The 19,370-nt window shown below is 50.6% G+C and overlaps 1 protein-coding gene across 5 annotated transcripts in view; it reads right to left on the bottom strand.

The window, feature by feature from the left end:
* Window positions 1-19,370, bottom strand: part of RYR3 (ryanodine receptor 3) — a 1,864,151-nt gene that overhangs the window by 43,483 nt on the left and 1,801,298 nt on the right. For all 5 annotated transcript variants that reach the window (XM_086937034.1, XM_086937032.1, XM_086937031.1 and 2 more), the window contains one exon: window positions 11,339-11,439. In XM_086937034.1, coding sequence (XP_086793160.1) covers window positions 11,339-11,439 — 101 coding nt within the window. The remainder of the gene's footprint in view (window positions 1-11,338; window positions 11,440-19,370) is intronic.

The raw sequence follows: 19,370 nt of genomic DNA, 5'->3' as shown, positions 1-19,370 counted from the left end.
GGCAGGCTGAAGACATCAATGCCTGGAGCCCGCTCACGTTTGCTACTCTCTCCTGGCCCTCGATGCAGGGCAGGCTGAAGGCATCAATGCCCGGAGACCTCTCACGTTTGCTACTCTCTCCTGGCCCTCGACGCAGGGCAGGCTGAAGGCATCAATGCCTGGAGCCCGCTCACGTTTGCTAATCTCTCCTGGTGCTCGACGCGGGGCAGGCTGAAGGCATCAATGCCTGGAGCCCGCTCACGTTTGCTACTCTCTCCTGGCCCTCGACGCAGGGCAGGCTGAAGGCATCAATGCCTGGAGCCCGCTCACGTTTGCTACTCTCTCCTGGCCCTCGACGCAGGGCAGGCTGAAGGCATCAATGCCCGGAGACCGCTCACGTTTGCTACTCTCTCCTGGCCCTCGATGCAGGGCAGGCTGAAGGCATCAATGCCCGGAGCCCGCTCACGTTTGCTAATCTCTCCTGGCCCTCGACGCGGGGCAGGCTGAAGGCATCAATGAGCGAAGCCCGCTCACGTTTGCTACTCTCTCCTGGCCCTCGACGCAGGGCAGGCTGAAGGCATCAATGCCTGGAGCCCGCTCACGTTTGCTACTCTCTCCTGGTCCTCGACGCAGGTCAGGCTGAAGGCATCAATGCCCGGAGCCCGCTCACGTTTGCTAATCTCTCCTGGCCCTCGACGCGGGGCAGGCTGAAGGCATCAATGCCCGGAGCCCACTCACGTTTGGTACTCTCTCCTTGCCCTCGACGCAGGGCAGGCTGAAGGCATCAATGCCCGGAGCCCGCTCACGTGTGCTAATCTCTCCTGGTGCTCGACGCGGGGCAGGCTGAAGGCATCAATGCCTGGAGCCCGCTAACGTTTGCTACTCTCTCCTGGCCCTCGACACGGGGCAGGCTGAAGGCATCAATGCCCGGAGCCCGCTCACGTTTGCCACTCTCTCCTGGCCCTCGACGCAGAGCAGGCTGAAGGCATCAATGCCCGGAGCCCGCTCACGTTTGCTACTCTCTCCTGGCCCTCGACGCAGGGCAGGCTGAAGGCATCAATGCCCGGAGCCCGCTCACGTTTGCTAATCTCTCCTGGCCCTCGACGCGGGGCAGGCTGAAGGCATCAATGAGCGAAGCCCGCTCATGTTTGCTACTCTCTCCTGGCCCTCGACGCAGGGCAGGCTGAAGGTATCAATGCCTGGAGCCCGCTCACTTGTGCTACTCTCTCCTGGCCCTCGCGCAGGGCAGGCTGAAGGCATCAATGCCTGGAGCCCGCTCACGTTTGCAACTCTCTCCTGGTCCTCGACGCAGGGCAGGCTGAAGGTATCAATGCCTGGAGCCCGCTCACTTGTGCTACTCTCTCCTGGCCCTCGCGCAGGGCAGGCTGAAGGCATCAATGCCTGGAGCCCGCTCACGTTTGCAACTCTCTCCTGGTCCTCGACGCAGGGCAGGCTGAAGGCATCAATGCCCGGAGCCCGCTCACGTTTGCTAATCTCTCCTGGTGCTCGACGCGGGGCAGGCTGAAGGCATCAATGAGCGAAGCCCGCTCACGTTTGCTACTCTCTCCTGGCCCTCGACGCAGGGCAGGCTGAAGGCATCAATGCCTGGAGCCCGCTCACGTTTGCTACTCTCTCCTGGCCCTCGACGCAGGGCAGGCTGAAGGCATCAATGCCCGGAGACCGCTCACGTTTGCAACTCTCTCCTGGTCCTCGACGCAGGGCAGGCTGAAGGCATCAATGCCCGGAGCCCGCTCACGTTTGCTACTCTCTCCTGGCCCTTGACGCAGGGCAGGCTGAAGGCATCAATGCCTGGAGCCCGCTCACGTTTGCAACTCTCTCCTGGTCCTCGACGCAGGGCAGGCTGAAGGCATCAATGCCCGGAGCCCGCTCACGTGTGCTAATCTCTCCTGGTGCTCGACGCGGGGCAGGCTGAAGGCATCAATGCCTGGAGCCCGCTAACGTTTGCTACTATCTCCTGGCCCTCGACACGGGGCAGGCTGAAGGCATCAATGCCCGGAGCCCGCTCACGTTTGCCACTCTCTCCTGGCCCTCGACGCAGAGCAGGCTGAAGGCATCAATGCCCGGAGCCCGCTCACGTTTGCTACTCTCTCCTGGCCCTCGACGCAGGGCAGGCTGAAGGCATCAATGCCCGGAGACCGCTCACGTTTGCTACTCTCTCCTGGCCCTCGATGCAGGGCAGGCTGAAGGCATCAATGCCCGGAGCCCGCTCACGTTTGCTAATCTCTCCTGGCCCTCGACGCGGGGCAGGCTGAAGGCATCAATGAGCGAAGCCCGCTCACGTTTGCTACTCTCTCCTGGCCCTCAACGCAGGGCAGGCTGAAGGTATCAATGCCTGGAGCCTGCTCACTTGCGCTACTCTCTCCTGGCCCTCGCGCAGGGCAGGCTGAAGGCATCAATGCCTGGAGCCCGCTCACGTTTGCAACTCTCTCCTGGTCCTCGACGCAGGGCAGGCTGAAGGTATCAATGCCTGGAGCCCGCTCACTTGTGCTACTCTCTCCTGGCCCTCGCGCAGGGCAGGCTGAAGGCATCAATGCCCGGAGACCGCTCACGTTTGCTACTCTCTCCTGGCCCTCGATGCAGGGCAGGCTGAAGGCATCAATGCCCGGAGCCCGCTCACGTTTGCTAATCTCTCCTGGCCCTCGACGCGGGGCAGGCTGAAGGCATCAATGAGCGAAGCCCGCTCACGTTTGCTACTCTCTCCTGGCCCTCGACGCAGGGCAGGCTGAAGGTATCAATGCCTGGAGCCCGCTCACTTGTGCTACTCTCTCCTGGCCCTCGCGCAGGGCAGGCTGAAGGCATCAATGCCTGGAGCCCGCTCACGTTTGCAACTCTCTCCTGGTCCTCGACGCAGGGCAGGCTGAAGGTATCAATGCCTGGAGCCCGCTCACTTGTGCTACTCTCTCCTGGCCCTCGCGCAGGGCAGGCTGAAGGCATCAATGCCTGGAGCCCGCTCACGTTTGCAACTCTCTCCTGGTCCTCGACGCAGGGCAGGCTGAAGGCATCAATGCCCGGAGCCCGCTCACGTTTGCTAATCTCTCCTGGTGCTCGACGCGGGGCAGGCTGAAGGCATCAATGAGCGAAGCCCGCTCACGTTTGCTACTCTCTCCTGGCCCTCGACGCAGGGCAGGCTGAAGGCATCAATGCCTGGAGCCCGCTCACGTTTGCTACTCTCTCCTGGCCCTCGACGCAGGGCAGGCTGAAGGCATCAATGCCTGGAGCCCGCTCACGTTTGCTACTCTCTCCTGGCCCTCGACGCAGGGCAGGCTGAAGGCATCAATGCCCGGAGACCGCTCACGTTTGCAACTCTCTCCTGGTCCTCGACGCAGGGCAGGCTGAAGGCATCAATGCCCGGAGCCCGCTCACGTTTGCTAATCTCTCCTGGCCCTCGACGCGGGGCAGGCTGAAGGCATCAATGAGCGAAGCCCGCTGTCGTTTGCTACTCTCTCCTGGCCCTTGACGCAGGGCAGGCTGAAGGCATCAATGCCTGGAGCCCGCTCACGTTTGCAACTCTCTCCTGGTCCTCGACGCTGGGCAGGCTGAAGGCATCAATGCCCGGAGCCCGCTCACGTTTGCTAATCTCTCCTGGTGCTCGACGCGGGGCAGGCTGAAGGCATCAATGCCTGGATGCCGCTAACGTTTGCTACTCTCTCATGGCCCTCGACACGGGGCAGGCTGAAGGCATCAATGCCCGGAGCCCGCTCACGTTTGCCACTCTCTCCTGACCCTCGACGCAGAGCAGGCTGAAGGCATCAATGCCTGGAGCCCGCTCACGTTTGCTACTCTCTCCTGGCCCTCGACGCAGGGCAGGCTGAAGGCATCAATGCCCGGAGACCGCTCACGTTTGCTACTCTCTCCTGGCCCTCGATGCAGGGCAGGCTGAAGGCATCAATGCTGCATTCCAATGGTAACTTCAGTACTTAAATACCAACAAAGTAATATAGCATGAACATGAATAAATAGTGCAAAAGAAAGGACAAACGAGTCATACAGTTTTAGCCCTGAGGGGGTGGGGGGCAAGAGAATGACCCTGATCTGTGTACAGCTGAGGCAGCTCGCTCCAAGCTTCTCCATCGTGCGGAAGGGGACCTTGTGTGAGTCGAGGCCCCTTTCGATTGAAAACTAAGACATTCCTTGACACTGCTTCTAAGCTTGTCCAGCCTCCTAACCTCTCCCCTGTGTAAACATTTCTACTTACCTTTGCACTGTTACTGCTCTTACACTACTGTAAACATGTCCAGAGCCTTGTTAACATTTACAGAACTTTCCTAACCATGCAAGCATGCCCAGTTCTTGTGCCCTTTTACTTCCTTTCCACACCAATGTAAACATTGCTAATCCACTGTGCCCGGTACTGCCCTTTGCTCTGTGCATCTCTTATGCGCAGTGTTATGGCCATGCAGTCCACTGCACTGGTAACATTTACAATTATTTCCTACTCATATAAACATGCGTTATTCCTGTGCACTTTTACAGACCGCTGTGAACATTCCTAATCCACTGTGCACGTTACTGTTCTTTTCTCCGTGTATAACCACGGGCAGGCATTTCACGTGCAGTGTTATGGCCATGAAGTCATCTCCACTGCACTGGTAACATTTACAACTCTTTCCTACCCATATACACATGCCTTATTCCTGTGCACTTTTACTGCGTTTCCACACCAATGTAAACATTCCTAATCCACTGTACACAGTACTGAAACATGTGCAGCCGGTCACGTACAGTGTTATAGACATAAAGCCACTGTACACCGTGCCTTGTTCTCTTTCTTACCATATGCACATGCCTTGTTCCTGTGCACTTTTCCTGTCTTTAAACACAACTGTAAACCTTCCTAATCCACTGTACACAGTACTGAAACATGTGCTTGCCTCTCACGTACAGTGTTATGGCCATGAAGCCATTGTACACCGTGCCTTGTTCTCTTTCTTATCGTGTGCACATGCCTTGTTTCTGTGCACTTTTACTGCCTGTACACACTACTGTAAACATTCCTAATCCACAGTACACGGTACTAAAAAGTGCAGGCCTGCAGTGTTATGGCCATGAAGCCATTGTACACCATACCTTGTTCTCTTTCTTACCATATGCACATGCCTTGTTTCTGTGCACTTTTAGTGCCTTTACACAACACTGTAAACATTCCTAATCCACAGTACTGAAACATTGCAGGTCTCTCACGTGCAGTGTAATGGCCATGAAGCCATTGTTCAACATGCCTTGTTCTCTTTCTGACCATATGCTCATGCCTTGTTCCTGTGCACATTTACTGCCTTTACACACCACTGTAAACATTCCTAATGCACGATTCTGAAACATGTGCAGGCCTCTCACATGCAGTGTAATGGCCATAAAGCCACTGTACATCGTGCCTTGTTCTCTTTATTGCCATATGCACATGCCTTGTTCCTGTGCACTTTTACTGCCTTTAAACGCAACTGTAAACATTACTAATCCACTGTACACAGTACTGAAACATGTGCTTGCCTCTCACGTACAGTGTTATGGCCATGAAGCCATTGTACACCATGCCTTGTCCTCTTTCTTATCATATGCACATGCCTTGTTTCTGTGCACTTTTACTGCTTGTACACACTACTGTAAACATTCCTAATCCACAGTACACAGTACTGAGACGTGCAGGCCTGCAGTGTTATGGCCATTAAGCCATTGTACACCATACCTTGTTCTCTTTCTTACCATATGCACATGCCTTGTTTCTGTGCACTTTTAGTGCCTTTACACACCACTGTAAACATTCCTAATACACAGTACTGAAACATGTACAGGTCTGTCACGTGCAGTGTAATGGCCATGAAGCCATTGTTCAACATGCCTTGTTCTCTTTCTGACTATATGCACATGCATTGTTCCTGTGCACATTTACTGCCTTAACACACCACTGTAAACATTCCTAATGCACGATACTGAAACATGTGCAGGCCTCTCACGTGCAGTGTAATGGCCATGAAGCCATTGTACTATTATTATTATTATTATTAAAAAAGATTTGGTACCGCGCACATACACCAATTGGTTTCTTGGCGCTCGAGACCGGGTGGGAGGAGAACACTCAGGGGCCGGGCAGCTAGCCATGCGCCAAACGGAACAGGTAAGTTTTTAAAGAAGTTCGAAAGCAACGATAGTCAGTAGACAGATGAATGGCAAGAGGGAGGGAATTCCAGGTAGCCGGAGCAAGGAAGGAGAAGCAAGCTCCTCCATGTTTCTTGCGGTTAAACCTAGGGGTGATCAGAAGGTTGTGGGCCGAGGATCTAAGGTGACGGGAAGGGACATAGGCAAGTAAACAGGAAGAAATAAAGGCAGGAGCGCATGAAAACAGGGATTTGAAAATGATGCAGGCCATTTTAAAAACACACCGCTGTGCAACTGGGAGCCAGTGTAAAGTTTTCAGCAAAGGGGTGACATGCTGATGTTTGGGTTGCCGAAAAATTAGTCTGGCTGCCTGATTCTGGACCAGTTGAAGTCGGGAAAGATGGCAGGCAGGGACCCCCACGTAAAGACAGTTGGCATAATCTAGACGTGAGGTGATGAGGGCCAAGATAACAAGAATAAGGGCCTCTTGAGATGGAAACCTGCGAATCTTCCCGATTCGGCGGAGGTGGAAAAAACAAGCCGAAGTGACGGTGTTAATGTGGGGCCGCATTGAGAGGTCACTAGAAATAGTGACCCCCAAGCTCTTCACTGTATTCACTGGACAAGGAGGGGAACCCAAAGCTACAGGCCAGAAGTTGGGAGACCAGGGAGTAGGAGAACCACCGGTCACCACCAGCTCCGTTTTACTGGGGTTGAGCTTAAGTTGACTAAGGTTCATCCACTCATAGATGAAGAGCATGGCATTTTGAAAATTAGAACAGGAGGAGGGAGAAGAATTGAGAGGAAAAATAAGCTGCAGATCATCTGCATAGTTAAAAGCAATAAGTGAAAACTGACGAAGGGAGACAAGAAGAGGCTGCATGTAAAGATTGAACAGAAGCGGGGATAAAGCAGAACCCTGGGGAACACCACAGGAAAGAGAGGATAGAGGGGCAGAAAAGGAAGAAAGCCGGACAGATTGAAAACGAGAATGAAGAAAAGATACCACCCATGACAGGGCCGAGCCAGAAATGCCAGCATTTCTGACACGGTCGACCAAGATACCATGGTCGACCGTGTCGAAAGCGGCTGAGAGGTCTAAGAGTACAAGGGCCTGGGACAGATTCCTGTCAGCTCCCTGTTTCAGTGTGTCCATGACTGCCACCACAACTGCCTCAGTGGAGTGGGCGGGTCTGAACCCAGCCTGACGGTCGTCGAGGAAATGAGTTTCCTCGATAAAGGCACTGAGGCAGCGGGTGACATAGGTCTCTAAGACCTTTCCTAAGTAAGGGAGGAGGGAGATGGGGCGGTAGTTGGCTAACGTGGAGGGGTCAAGGCCCGGTTTTTTTAAGATGGGAACCACCACAGCGCTTTTAAAAGCATTAGGGACAGAGCCTGACAGAAGAGATTGATTTAAGAGATCAAGAGGGGGACCGGGGGAAGCCGCAAAAGCAGCTCTTAAGATGGACGTGGGGCAGCAATCGTTAGGCGAGCCGGAGCTCACCGTCTGAAGCAATGAGAGAAAAGTATCCAGGGAGATAGGGGGAAATTTAGAGAACAAGTGGGGATTCGGGGGGGGGGGAGAACAGAATCATGAGGCAGAGTAGTGGGGGGAATGTTATTTTTAATCGCAGAAATTTTGTCGGAGAAAAAAGAGTTAAGAGAGTTACACAGGGCTTGTGTGGGAAGGGGCTGAGGGGTGACCCGATCAGGAAGGGAGAGCTCAGCTACAATAGAAAAAATTTCTTTGGTCTTGGATGCCGAGGTCAAGACCTTCTGAGAGAAATAAGATAGTTTGGCCGAGATGATCGACCGTTTATAAGCCTTTAATAAATCAGAGTACGTAACTTGGAGTAGAGGATCATAATTCCGCCGCCAACGGCGCTCAGCCTGTCTAAGGCGGAGTTTATCCGCCTTAAGAGTGGAAGTAAACCAGCGCTGGGCGTCGTGGGGGCGTTTGGACTTAACAGTTTTAATGGGGGCAACGACATCACAGGCAGAGGATAGCCATTGATCAAGAGAGGTAGCTTGGGAGTCCAAGTCAGAATAGTCAGGGAGAGATGATGAAGCAAGAATAGAGTGGAAATGGGAAATGTCGAACCTGAAGGTTATGGGGGATCGGAGGACGGGTAGGCAAAAGTAAATGCAAGGGAAAGGAAATAAAAAAGTGATCAGACCAGGGGCAAGGATAGACCAAGGGAGAGGGAATGTCGAGGTTAGTGGACCAGATCTGATCTAGTGTGTGGCCTTTATTGTGTGTGGCCACGAAGATGTGTTTGAAGAAATTTAAACCAAGCAGTGAGTCAGTGAACTCACGGGAGAGGGAGGATTCCTGGGGGTCTGAGGGCCAGTAGTTGAAGTCGCCCGCCACCAAAACCCTGGCGGAATTGATGGCAATTTGCGAGATCATACTACTAAATAAGGATGGGAAGAGGGGCGAGTTACCAGGGGGACGGTAAACTAATATGCAGATGAATGAGGTATTGGGAGAGGTAAATTTCAGTGTGAGGATGTCCGTATTAGCTATGGGTGGAGTGGAAAGGGTAGTGAACTGTAAGTGAGAGCGAATGATAGCAGCGACTCCGCCGCCAGGTCTGCCAGGGTTTCTATCAGAATGGAGAATATAGTAGCCTGCAGGGATGGCGGCCAAGATGTCAGGGTAAGAGTCAGCATTTAACCATGTTTCCGTGAGGAGTAAGATGTCGATAAGACCTCCATCTAGGAGTTGGAATATGTCTAACTGATGTTTAGGGAGAGAACGAGTATTGAGATAAAGTAATGTGAGAGGGTCACTACCACTAGGACTAGACAAAGTCAGCCGAGGTGCAGCAGAGGGAGGTGAGGAAGTGGGAAGGGAAGGTGAGGAAGGAATTATAAGCGGGGGAGAGGATAGAATGTTATTTCCTCGGATGGTAGCTATAGCACGGGGAGCAAGGAGGACATGATGGGAAAGGGCACGAAGGGCCTGAGAGGAATACACCAGACGTTGAGCAGCATGCCTGGCCCCTGGCCTCGATCGGCCGCGGACGGGCGCAGACGGGCTTGACTTATGCGCGACTTCGGCGCGAAGTCGGCGCTCCCGCTGCGCTCGTCCGCTGCGCTTCCTCCAGATGGCCATTTAAGCCGTCCAACGTGAGACACTAGACCGCTCACCTGCGCGGTCTGGAGGCAGGGCGGAAGTGCCGGAAAGCGGAAGTGGCGCTCTTGCAGGGACCCTCCGCGGCAAGCGGCACACAGCCGGGGCGGACCGGGGTCAGGAGCGGGTGAGTACAGCGTGCCTTGTTCTCTTTCTTACCATATGCACATGCCTTGTTCCTGTGCACTTTTATTGCCTTTACACACCACTGTAAACATTCCTAATCCACTGTACACGGTACTGAAACATGAGCAGAAACATGAGCAGGCCTCCCACGTGCAATGCTATGGCCATGAAGCCATTGCACACCGTGCCTTGTTCTCTTTCTTACCATATGCACATGCCTTGCTCCTGTGCACTTTTATTACCTTTACACACCCGTGTAAACATTCCTAATCCACTGTACACAGTACTGAAACATGTGCATCCGCTCATGTGCAGTGTTATGGCCATGACACTATTGTACACCGTGCCTTGTTCTCTTTCTCATCATATGCACATGCCTTGTTCTGTGTACTTTTACTACCTTTACACACCAGTGTAAACATTCCTAATCCACTGTACACAGTACTGAAGCATGTGCAGGCCTGCAGTGTTATGGCCATGAAGCCATTGTACACCATACCTTGTTCTCTTTCTTACCATATGCACATGCCTTGTTCCTGTGCACTTTTACTGCCTTTACACACCACTGTAAACATTCCTAATCCACAGTACACCGTACTGAAACATGTGCAGGCCTGCAGTGTTATGGCCATGAAGCTATTGTACATCATAACTTGTTCTCTTTCTTACCATATGCACATGCGTTGTTCATGTGCACTTTTACTGCCTTTACACACCACTGTAAACATTCCTAATAAACAGTATTGAAACATGTGCAGGCCTCTCACGTGTAGTGTAATGGCAATGAAGCCTTTGTACACTGTGCCTTGTTCTCTTTCTTACTATATGCACATGCCTTCTTCCTGTGCACTTTTAGTGCCTTTACACACCACTGTAAACATTCCTAATACACAATACTGAAACATGTTCAGGCCTCTCACTTGCAGTGTAATGGCCATGAAGCCATTGTACACTGTGCCTTGTTCCCTTTCTTATCATAGGCACATGCCTTGTTCCTGTGCACTTTTACTGCCATTACACACCACTATAAACATTCCTAATCCACTGTACACGGTTCTGAAACATGAGCAGGCCTCCCACGTGTAGTGTTATGGCCATGAAGCCATTGTACACCGTGCGTTGTTCTTTCTTACCATATGCACATGCCTTGTTCCTATGCACTTTTACTACCTTTACACACCACTGTAAACATTCCTAATCCACTGTAAACATTCCTAATCCACTGTAAACATTCCTAATCCACTGTACACAGTACTGAAACATGTGCAGCCGCTCATGTGCAGTGTTATGGCCATGACGCCATTGTACACCGTGCCTTGTTCTCTTTCTCATCATATGCCCATGCCTTGTTCCTGTGCACTTTTACTGCCTTTACACACCACTGTAAACATTCCTAATCCACAGTACACAGTACTGAAACATGCGCAGCCTCCCACGTGCAGTGTTATGGCCATGAAGCCATTGTACACCGTGCGTTGTTCTTTCTTACCATATGCACATGCCTTGTTCCTGTGCACTTTTACTGCCTTTACACACCACTGTAAACATTCCTAATCCACAGTACACAGTACTGAAACATGCGCAGCCTCCCACGTGCAGTGTTATGGCCATGAAGCCATTGTACACCGTGCGTTGTTCTTTCTTACCATATGCACATGCCTTGTTCCTGTGCACTTTTACTGCCTTTACACACCACTGTAAACATTCCTAATCCACAGTACACAGTACTGAAACATGTGCAGGCCTCCCACGTGCAGTGTGATGGCCATGAAGCCATTGTACACCGTGCCTTGTTCTCTTTCTTATCGTATGCACATGCCTGGTTTCTGCGCACTTTTGCTGCCCCATATAAAGCTTCCTCCTGGCTTAGATTTGCCAGCCTTTGATGCCATTATGAATATGTCCAGTATCCGTCTGCCCTGCTAAATAACATATTTCCTTCTTTATTAGCACATTCAGTCTTAATTCACGACTAAAACTCACAGGTAGTTCGCCAGGTTGTGCTCTTGTAACGTGTGCGTTTCGAATCCATGCGGCGTCCGGTCGAAGTAATCATTTCCGATCCCACAGATGAAACATTTGGTCTGAAAAAGAGATGGCTCGAGTGAGGTTTTATGAAGTTACTTACAGAAAGATTACACCGACTGCTGTTACCGCTTAAACCGAGGGAGCAGCATGTTCGGTTCACATTACAATAGTAATAAAAACAAACTCCCTTCGGAACCATTTCATAAGATGCGTTCTTCAGTGTTTGACACGAATAGCAGATTCGTGTAGGTGAAAGCTGCACGCCATACACAAACTGGCCGGCACAACTGTATCTGATTACTTTCAAGATCACTTTGAACAATCAAAGATTCAAAAGGTGACTAAAATGTAAACGAAAATTATCTTGAAAATCGGACAGGGCGGCAAACATCTAACTACACCAGCTCACCGTTAGGTAGTAGCTAAGAGTGGTTCACTGTGGACTTGTGGAATGTAAAAATGATAAGTTGATGGATGTATACATCATCCAAAATGGATTTAATAACGCACAATAACAGACCAACACCCATATATTGTATATATGTTTACCAATCTTATGTACAGTGCTCTGATGCCTTGGGTCATGTTCGCGCTTTATAAAGCACCACAAATAAATAAATATATTAGAAACATACACTTAAATAAATTGTTAAAACGTATTCAGTAAGAACAACGGAGTGGGCAAACCGATGCTCACGCACTGCGACAAACGTGAAAAAGTGAGGTGTGTATTTGGAGAAACAAATGACTGTAATCAAAAGAACATATTTATTAACATTTTGCACAACGCAGTGCAGCAAGCAAAGTAGCTCCATTGCATGAAAGGGCGAGAGCTGAAATGCATATGGAGTGAGCCTTTCTGCTCTCGGGCCGGCTCACTGCGTTCGGCCTGGTGCCAACAAAGGCCCCCATGCATGGTGAGAGGCAGGATTGGTTTTGTGCAGGAAGGAACACCTTCCTGCACAAAAACAGTCCTTAGAGGCCCTCTTTCTGTGTGACGCAGAATGCATCACCACTCATAGAAATAGTTATTTCTTCCCTGAGAAATTAAAATATTTCTCTATAAAATAAAGATATTTCTCCTTCTCACGCCTCACTGGGAGCATGTGCCATTTTGACACATTCCCAGGTTTCCTAGCACCAACAAAATCAAAGGGTGGATGCACGGAATGCCAAGCTCTACCCATGGAATCCCAACCTCTACCCATGGAATGCCAAAGCTCTGCCCACAGAATGCCAAGCTCTACCCACGGAATGCCAAGCTCTACCCATGGAATGCCAAGCTCTACCCATGGAATGCCAAGCTCTACCCACGGAATGCCAAGCTCTACCCATGGAATGCCAAGCTCTACCCATGGAATGCCAAGCTCTACCCACGGAATGCCAAGCTCTACCCATGGAATGCCAAGCTCTACCCATGGAATGCCAAGCTCTACCCATGGAATGCCGCCCAGATGTAGTGTAACAAAACGCAGCTCAAGGCACTGGTTGTGTTGCTTTTTCTTTGCAAAGCCCCTCAAGGCGATTCAATTCGCCCTTTGCGCGGTTTAGTAAATCCCAGCGAAGGACTTGGATTGGCTGCGCAGACTTGCAAGCACAACGCAAATCCTTATTAAATCTGCCCCTGAGTCCAGATGCATGCGAGTTGATGGCTTTGCGACCTCTCAAATAAGTTAACAACATCCATGCTGCTGACGAGCTCAGCTTGTCATGGAGTACAGTGGAGCTGCACTCATGACGAGCTGAGCTCGTCACAGCCGTTGGAACGTTCGCACACGGGGCTAATTTCCCCGCTGTGCTGAACATTCCAAAAACGGGTGCGGCTGTGACGAGCTCAGCTCGCCACCAGCATGGGGGCGCTGCGCCCCCCCCCCCCCCACCCCGCACAGGAGGTGAAAAACCCCCGCAGCGAAGGGGTTAAAGATCATCATAGGGACAAGAGTTTAATTTAGAGGATGCATAATCTGAAAGACAAAATAAACAGAGATTGTAAGCAATTTGGGACGGTCGGAATATAGAGCATCTGGAGTATTGGATCAGAAATAGTAATTTACAGCACTCCCATGGAAGGAAAGATTTATATGCAAAGGACGTAGAATGGGACAAAGAAAACGTTTTGAAAAATCGAAGGTGTGGTAACTAACCGGGAAATTAGGTGGGGGTAAGCGGTGGCACAACCAGAAATGAGTACTAACCAAAACAGGAGGGAAAAGTTATTTTGTGAGCTCTATATTGTCACTAGATGAAGGAAAATCAATGGGTATGGTGAAAACTGAAAAAAAGTTGGTACAGGCTTTGCTGCACTCATGAAAGCACTAATAAAGGGTTCTGAATAAAGAGCAATCAGTACAATGTTAACATGGGAACCCATGTATAATCGGCTAGATCGCAAAGGGTAGGAGTGTGGTTAACCCATGTATATTTGGCTGGTGGACAGTTCCAAACGTACTTGTTGGTTGTGTGGTTCATTGTGGGATATGGCCACTCTAAGGAAAGTGGTAGTAGGCTGAATGGTCCTCTAACATACTGTTGGAAGAAGTAGTAGCTGAAGTTGACAGCATTCTGTCTGAGAATGAATCCGGGAATTATTGCAGCGGCGGCTTGTTTGCAATGGCGGAGGAGCGTCACCTCACTGGCTCAGAGCCAGCAGCTGAAAAATGAAACAACATTTTTCTTTCATTTTATTTTTCAGCTGCTGGCTCTGCGCCAGCAAGTGTAAGAAGATGCTGGGCCATGTGAGGGGGAGAAGGAATGTTGAGCATTTCTAAGTGCGCATGTCTGTTTGGCTGGCCATTCCAGGCTGGCCAAACAGACATGCGCACATAGGTTTCTCTTACCCGGCTGTATTCTACAGCAGGGTTAGAGAAAGGCACAGACTCCCTGTGCCTGAGTGGAGCGTAAAACCAGCCCGTCCAGGCCAATCCCCCTGCTGCTCGTCTGGATTGGATGGGGAATCTGTTGCCACAGGGAATGCCGGGAGCAGGAGAACGGGGGAGCGCCAAGGCGCAAGGCAGCTGCAGGAACACCTGTTGAATAGATTCCAAAGAAATACCTTCCTAGGAGAAGGGTGGATGGATGGTTAGATAAGGAAATCGTGCAGCAAAGACCTGTCAATGTACCCTTCTCCATGCATCTCTGAGTTCAAACAGTAGTGTTTGTCGAGCGTGTGCTAGGACACCCATGCCGCTGTCTTACAGATCTCCTCTTGGTAGCGCAGAAGACAATGCCTTGGCTCTCGTGAAATGGACACTGATGCCCTCGGGCAGCTCCTTTTTGGTAAGGGCATAGCATATTTTGATACAGAGAATGATCTCGGGGATAAAGTCTGCTTTTTGGACCGCTTCGCCTTTCCATCTGCCACAATAGCCAATGAAAAGCTGGTAATCTGATTTGATGTCCCAGGTGCGGTTGTGACCGACACAAACCGCCTGCCTAGGATCCAGGCAATGCAGCAGCTCCTTCCTCTTCATGGGATGGAGCAGGGGATAGATAGACTGATCCAGGAGAAAGGGAGTAGCCACTTTTGGAAGGGAAAGCAACTCTATTTCGCAATACCAGTTCGATATGAAACCAGGATGTGAATGGTGGCTGAGAACCTGGAGGTTACAACTCACAGGCTCGCCTTGCCAAAGTAGTAACAACAAAAAAAGGCCACCTTTATTGTCTGCAACTGTGAAGGGGCTCAGATGGAAACCCCATCAAAAAAAGTGAGAACAATGCTCAGGTCCCACTGGGGCATAAAAACAAAATAGAGTCGAAGGTTACAAAAAGCATCAGTGCTTTAAAGAATCTTATCACAATAGGAGACTTGAACATGGAAGGTTGTTCAGGGAGACAGAGTAATTCCGACTCCTTCACGGTGCCCACTGCACACTCTCTCTTGGCCGGAGAGAGTTCAAACTTGAGGTCCTCTGATAGTTGGGCTCACAAGGGATTTACATTGTTTGCCACCCACCATGAGACAAAGCTGTTCCGTCTCCTAGAGTGCGCAGATTTTGTGTAAGGGCAACATGCTGATAAGTTGATATCCACCACCTCTGGTGGCAGCTGAAAGGACCTTAGGTGTCCCCGTTTAATCTCCAGGCATGAAGGTGGGGGCTCTGAAGAATGGGGTGTAGAACTACCCCCCCAACTGGGAGAGAAGAATGACTTGGGCCTGGTCTTCGCAAATCTTCCTCAGAACTTAAGCATTCCAAGGTATGGAAGAAAATGCTAAGTGTAGCAGAAAGTTCACCCACAACTAAAACACCTAATCTCCAAAGACGCCCCTCTGCGGAGTGCTGTACAAGGCAAAGATATCTTGGACCATTTCTGGCAGAAGATGCCACTTGTGACTGGCAAGATTATGCTGGTTCAGGGTGTCGGCTCTCGCATTTAGACACCTGGCCAGGTGATTGGTCTCAACTACATCCCTTATCATTGTGCCCAGAATCACTCATGATTTGAGACTCTACTCTCCCTTGCTTAGTGATATATTACATTGTGTTCATATTGTCTATGAAGATCTGGATAAGTCAATCATGAATGGTGGGAGGAAGGGCTTGAGGACCAGCTAAGTTGTCTGCATCTCTAGTAGGTTCATATGAAGCACCTACGTCTCCCGAGGCCCAGAAACTCCAGATATTCATCATGTGCTCCCCAACCTACGGTTGAGGCATACATCACTACCTGTGGCCACAACTGGAGAGGGACAGAAGCACCTCCCTCCAAGCGGGTTCTCCCACCAGACTATATATGCCACCATACCCAGAGAGCCCACCATGGTGTCTAATGTCTATCCTCCACTCTGGAACCACTGCCTACAGAGCATTACTGCAGTGCTAGCCTGTTAGCCCTTAGTTCTAGGAGGTGGATGTGAAGAAGAGGGTGCAGGGGCATCCAATGCCCGCTGACCTGAAGATCCTGAAGCACCGCTGCCCAGCCGTCCAGTGAGGCATCTGTTGTTACTACTTGAGGAGCTGGATTGCTTACGAAGGATAGACCTTGGAAAAGGTTTCCTTGCTTCGTCCACCACAAGGCTGCTCTTTTCATTGCAACAGTAATCATCACTTTGTCGCCGAATGAGCCGTGAACTTGCCGTGAACTTGCTTACATTGTCCGTCTAGCTGTTCCTGGAGAGTCTGCATCCGCAATCTGCAGTGAGGTATGAGGGGGATGCATGAGGAGATTACCCCCAGAAGGGATTTGTAAGGGCGAACTGAAAGAGACTTTCTTTTCCTTAATTGCAGAGCCATGGATTGTGGTTTTGCTTGTCTTTCTAGGGATGGAAAAGTTTTGTTGAGATTTGTGTCCAAGATGGCTCTGAGGAAACGCGCTGTCCTGGACGGAATCAGAGATGATTTTTCTCTGTTGAGAGTAAGACCCAAATTCTGCAATAGGTTTGTACAAGCGTTGACAGCTTCCATCGCAGCCTCCCTGGACTGAGCCTTCAGCAACCAGTCGTCCAGGTAGGGGAAGACTTGAAAATGATTTCTTCGTAAGAAAGCCGCCACCGGAGCCAGCACCTTGGTAAAGATCCCTGGGGCAAAGCGAAGTCCGAACGGCAGAACCCTGAATTGAAAGTGGCTCTTGGCTACTGAAAAACAGTAGAAACCTCCTGTCAACTGGGTGAATGGGTATGTGAAAATACGCATCTTCGAGATCGAGCGTGGCCATGAAATTCCCTGGATTGATGAGACGCAATATGTCCTGAAGCGAGACCATCCGAAAGGTTGGGAAATGAGATAGGTGTTGAGCTCCCTGAGGTCTAAAATAGGGCGCCATTTCTCTAGCAACTTCTTTACCACGAAGAACCTGGAATAGAATCCTTCCCCTTTTTGAGAGAAGGGGACCAGCTCCACAGCTCCCTTTAAGAGCATCTGATGAACTACGAGCTGCAAGAGACGCAGATGTTTTGATGGAATGGCAGCAGGGGGCTTGGATGGTGGGATTTGTGTGAACTCCAAAGTATGGCCCTTTCGAATGATGTTGAGCACCCAGCGGTCCGATGTTGTCTGTGACCAGTTGTGGAGGTATTGAGATACCCTGCCTCCTACAGATGTTGTTGTGGAGGTGGGTACAGTAGGCAGAGCCAGAACGCCGCTATTGCCTCTTGGACGCATCATGTCCTTGGCGGTTCTGCTTTCCTCTTGCATTCGATCTAGAGAAAGACGAGGCTTTGCCTTGTTTTGGTGATAGGGCTGACGGTATGATTGCGATGTCGATCCATAAGAAGGGTACCTTTGCTGTTGATATGAGCCTCTATATGTGTTGGTACTTCTCCCTCTGGCACCTCTAAAAGGAGCTTTCCAGTATTGAAGCGTACCAAGAGACCTAGCTGTCTCTGTATCCTTCTTTATTTCTTGGAGAGTATCATCTATGTGTTTACCGAACAATGCCTCTCCATCGAAAGGGAGGTCCAAGATCTTATTCTGGACCTCCGGCCTGAACCACGTCGCTCTGAGCCATCCTTGGCGGCGCAGAACCACTGCACCCACTAGTGAACTAAAAGCTGAGGTGGCAATGTCCATAGCCGATGTTGCTTCTCCTTCTAGCAGTATTTTCTTGGCTTCACCCTTTGCCTCCTGGGGAAGCTGATCCAAGTAAGGTGAAAGGTCACACCATAACTGGCGATCATATCTGCCCAGTATCGCCAAAGCATTTGCCGCCTGGACCAGGAGACTAGCCATTGAGGAGAATCTTTTCCCAGCGTTATCGAGTCATCTGCCCTCCTTATCAGGAGGAGTAGTAAGGGGTGCCGAAGAGTTGCGGGACTTCCTCTGTGCCGCCTGCGATATCACAGAGTCCGGTTTTGGATGTCCAGTCAAGGACGCCGGACCATCCAAAGGTGCCTTATATTTCTTTTCCAGGCGTGGCAAGACCAGAACAACAGTTGCTGGGTTCTTCATAGCCTTGAGACCCTCACTCCACACATGCTCCACAATGGGTAAAGATCGGGTTACTTTCTTATATGGCTCCGTGAAGTCATAGAGAAAACACTCCGTCTGAACGGAAGGCATAGGCAGCTGGAATCTACTAGATGCTCTCTCCATTAACTTATGGAACCCCCCCGACATCCGCTGGGGGAGAATCCACCGGGTCTGGACAAGGTGACGCTGGGTCCGGGATTACATAGTCATCCCATTCTAAACCCTGATTAGGTCTGCCATCCATATCCTGATCCTCATCCGAGGAATCAACCTGTACGTCCGGTTGTGGTAAAGGCATATTCAGAGCAAGCATTTGAGGCTGAGAGAACACCTGGGTTGGCAACTCTGGAGACACCACCACTGGAGTGGTAGGGGCAGGCAAAGCTTGAACTGCTGGGATAGAGGCAGGCTGAGATGTCACCTGAGAGAATCTGGTTTTATAGTCCTGCAGCATGCCTTGGAGATCCGCCAAGAGAGAGGAAGGAACAGACACCATCTCTTGGCCTGTAGACTCCTGACGTTGAGAAGAGGACTGGTAAGAACATTCATGAAGAAACTCGTCTTCAGAATCTGTTTCTTGACATTTTACTAGCAGTTAAGATGGGCTGTTCGCATACCCAAAAGAGTCAGACTCACTCAGACTCACTGGGGTCTTTTTTGAGGCCTTTGCTGGACATTCCACAGAAGGTGAAGGGGAAAGCCTACCCCTCTTGACTGGCCTTCTGGATGATGTAGCTGAAGAAGAATCCTCACTGTCGCCTGACACTGTCTCTTTCCTGGACTTCAATTTCTGGAGCCAAGTGAGGAGGCGACCCTCACGATCCCGGAGAGTCTTTGTAGAAAAGGTGCGGCAGATCTTGCAGTTCCAGCCTTATGATCCACACACAGGCAGTATATACATCCTTATGCCTGTCCTCCACATACAGCATTTTCTTGCCACAGGTGGAACATGACTTGAAAAGAGCCTTCTTCTCCTTGTCAGACATTTCATAAAGAAATAAAGACATGCGCATTACCTAAACGGCAGCGCGACCTGTAAGTGATTTACAACTGTGTTCTGCTGTCTTTTAAAACCACTT

This window comes from Lissotriton vulgaris, chromosome 9 (genome assembly GCF_964263255.1).
Source record: "Lissotriton vulgaris chromosome 9, aLisVul1.2, whole genome shotgun sequence".
Taxonomy (NCBI): Eukaryota; Metazoa; Chordata; class Amphibia; order Caudata; family Salamandridae; genus Lissotriton; species Lissotriton vulgaris.
The sequence above is the reverse complement of the archived record's forward strand: the minus strand, read 5'-3'. Positions and strand labels throughout refer to the sequence as shown.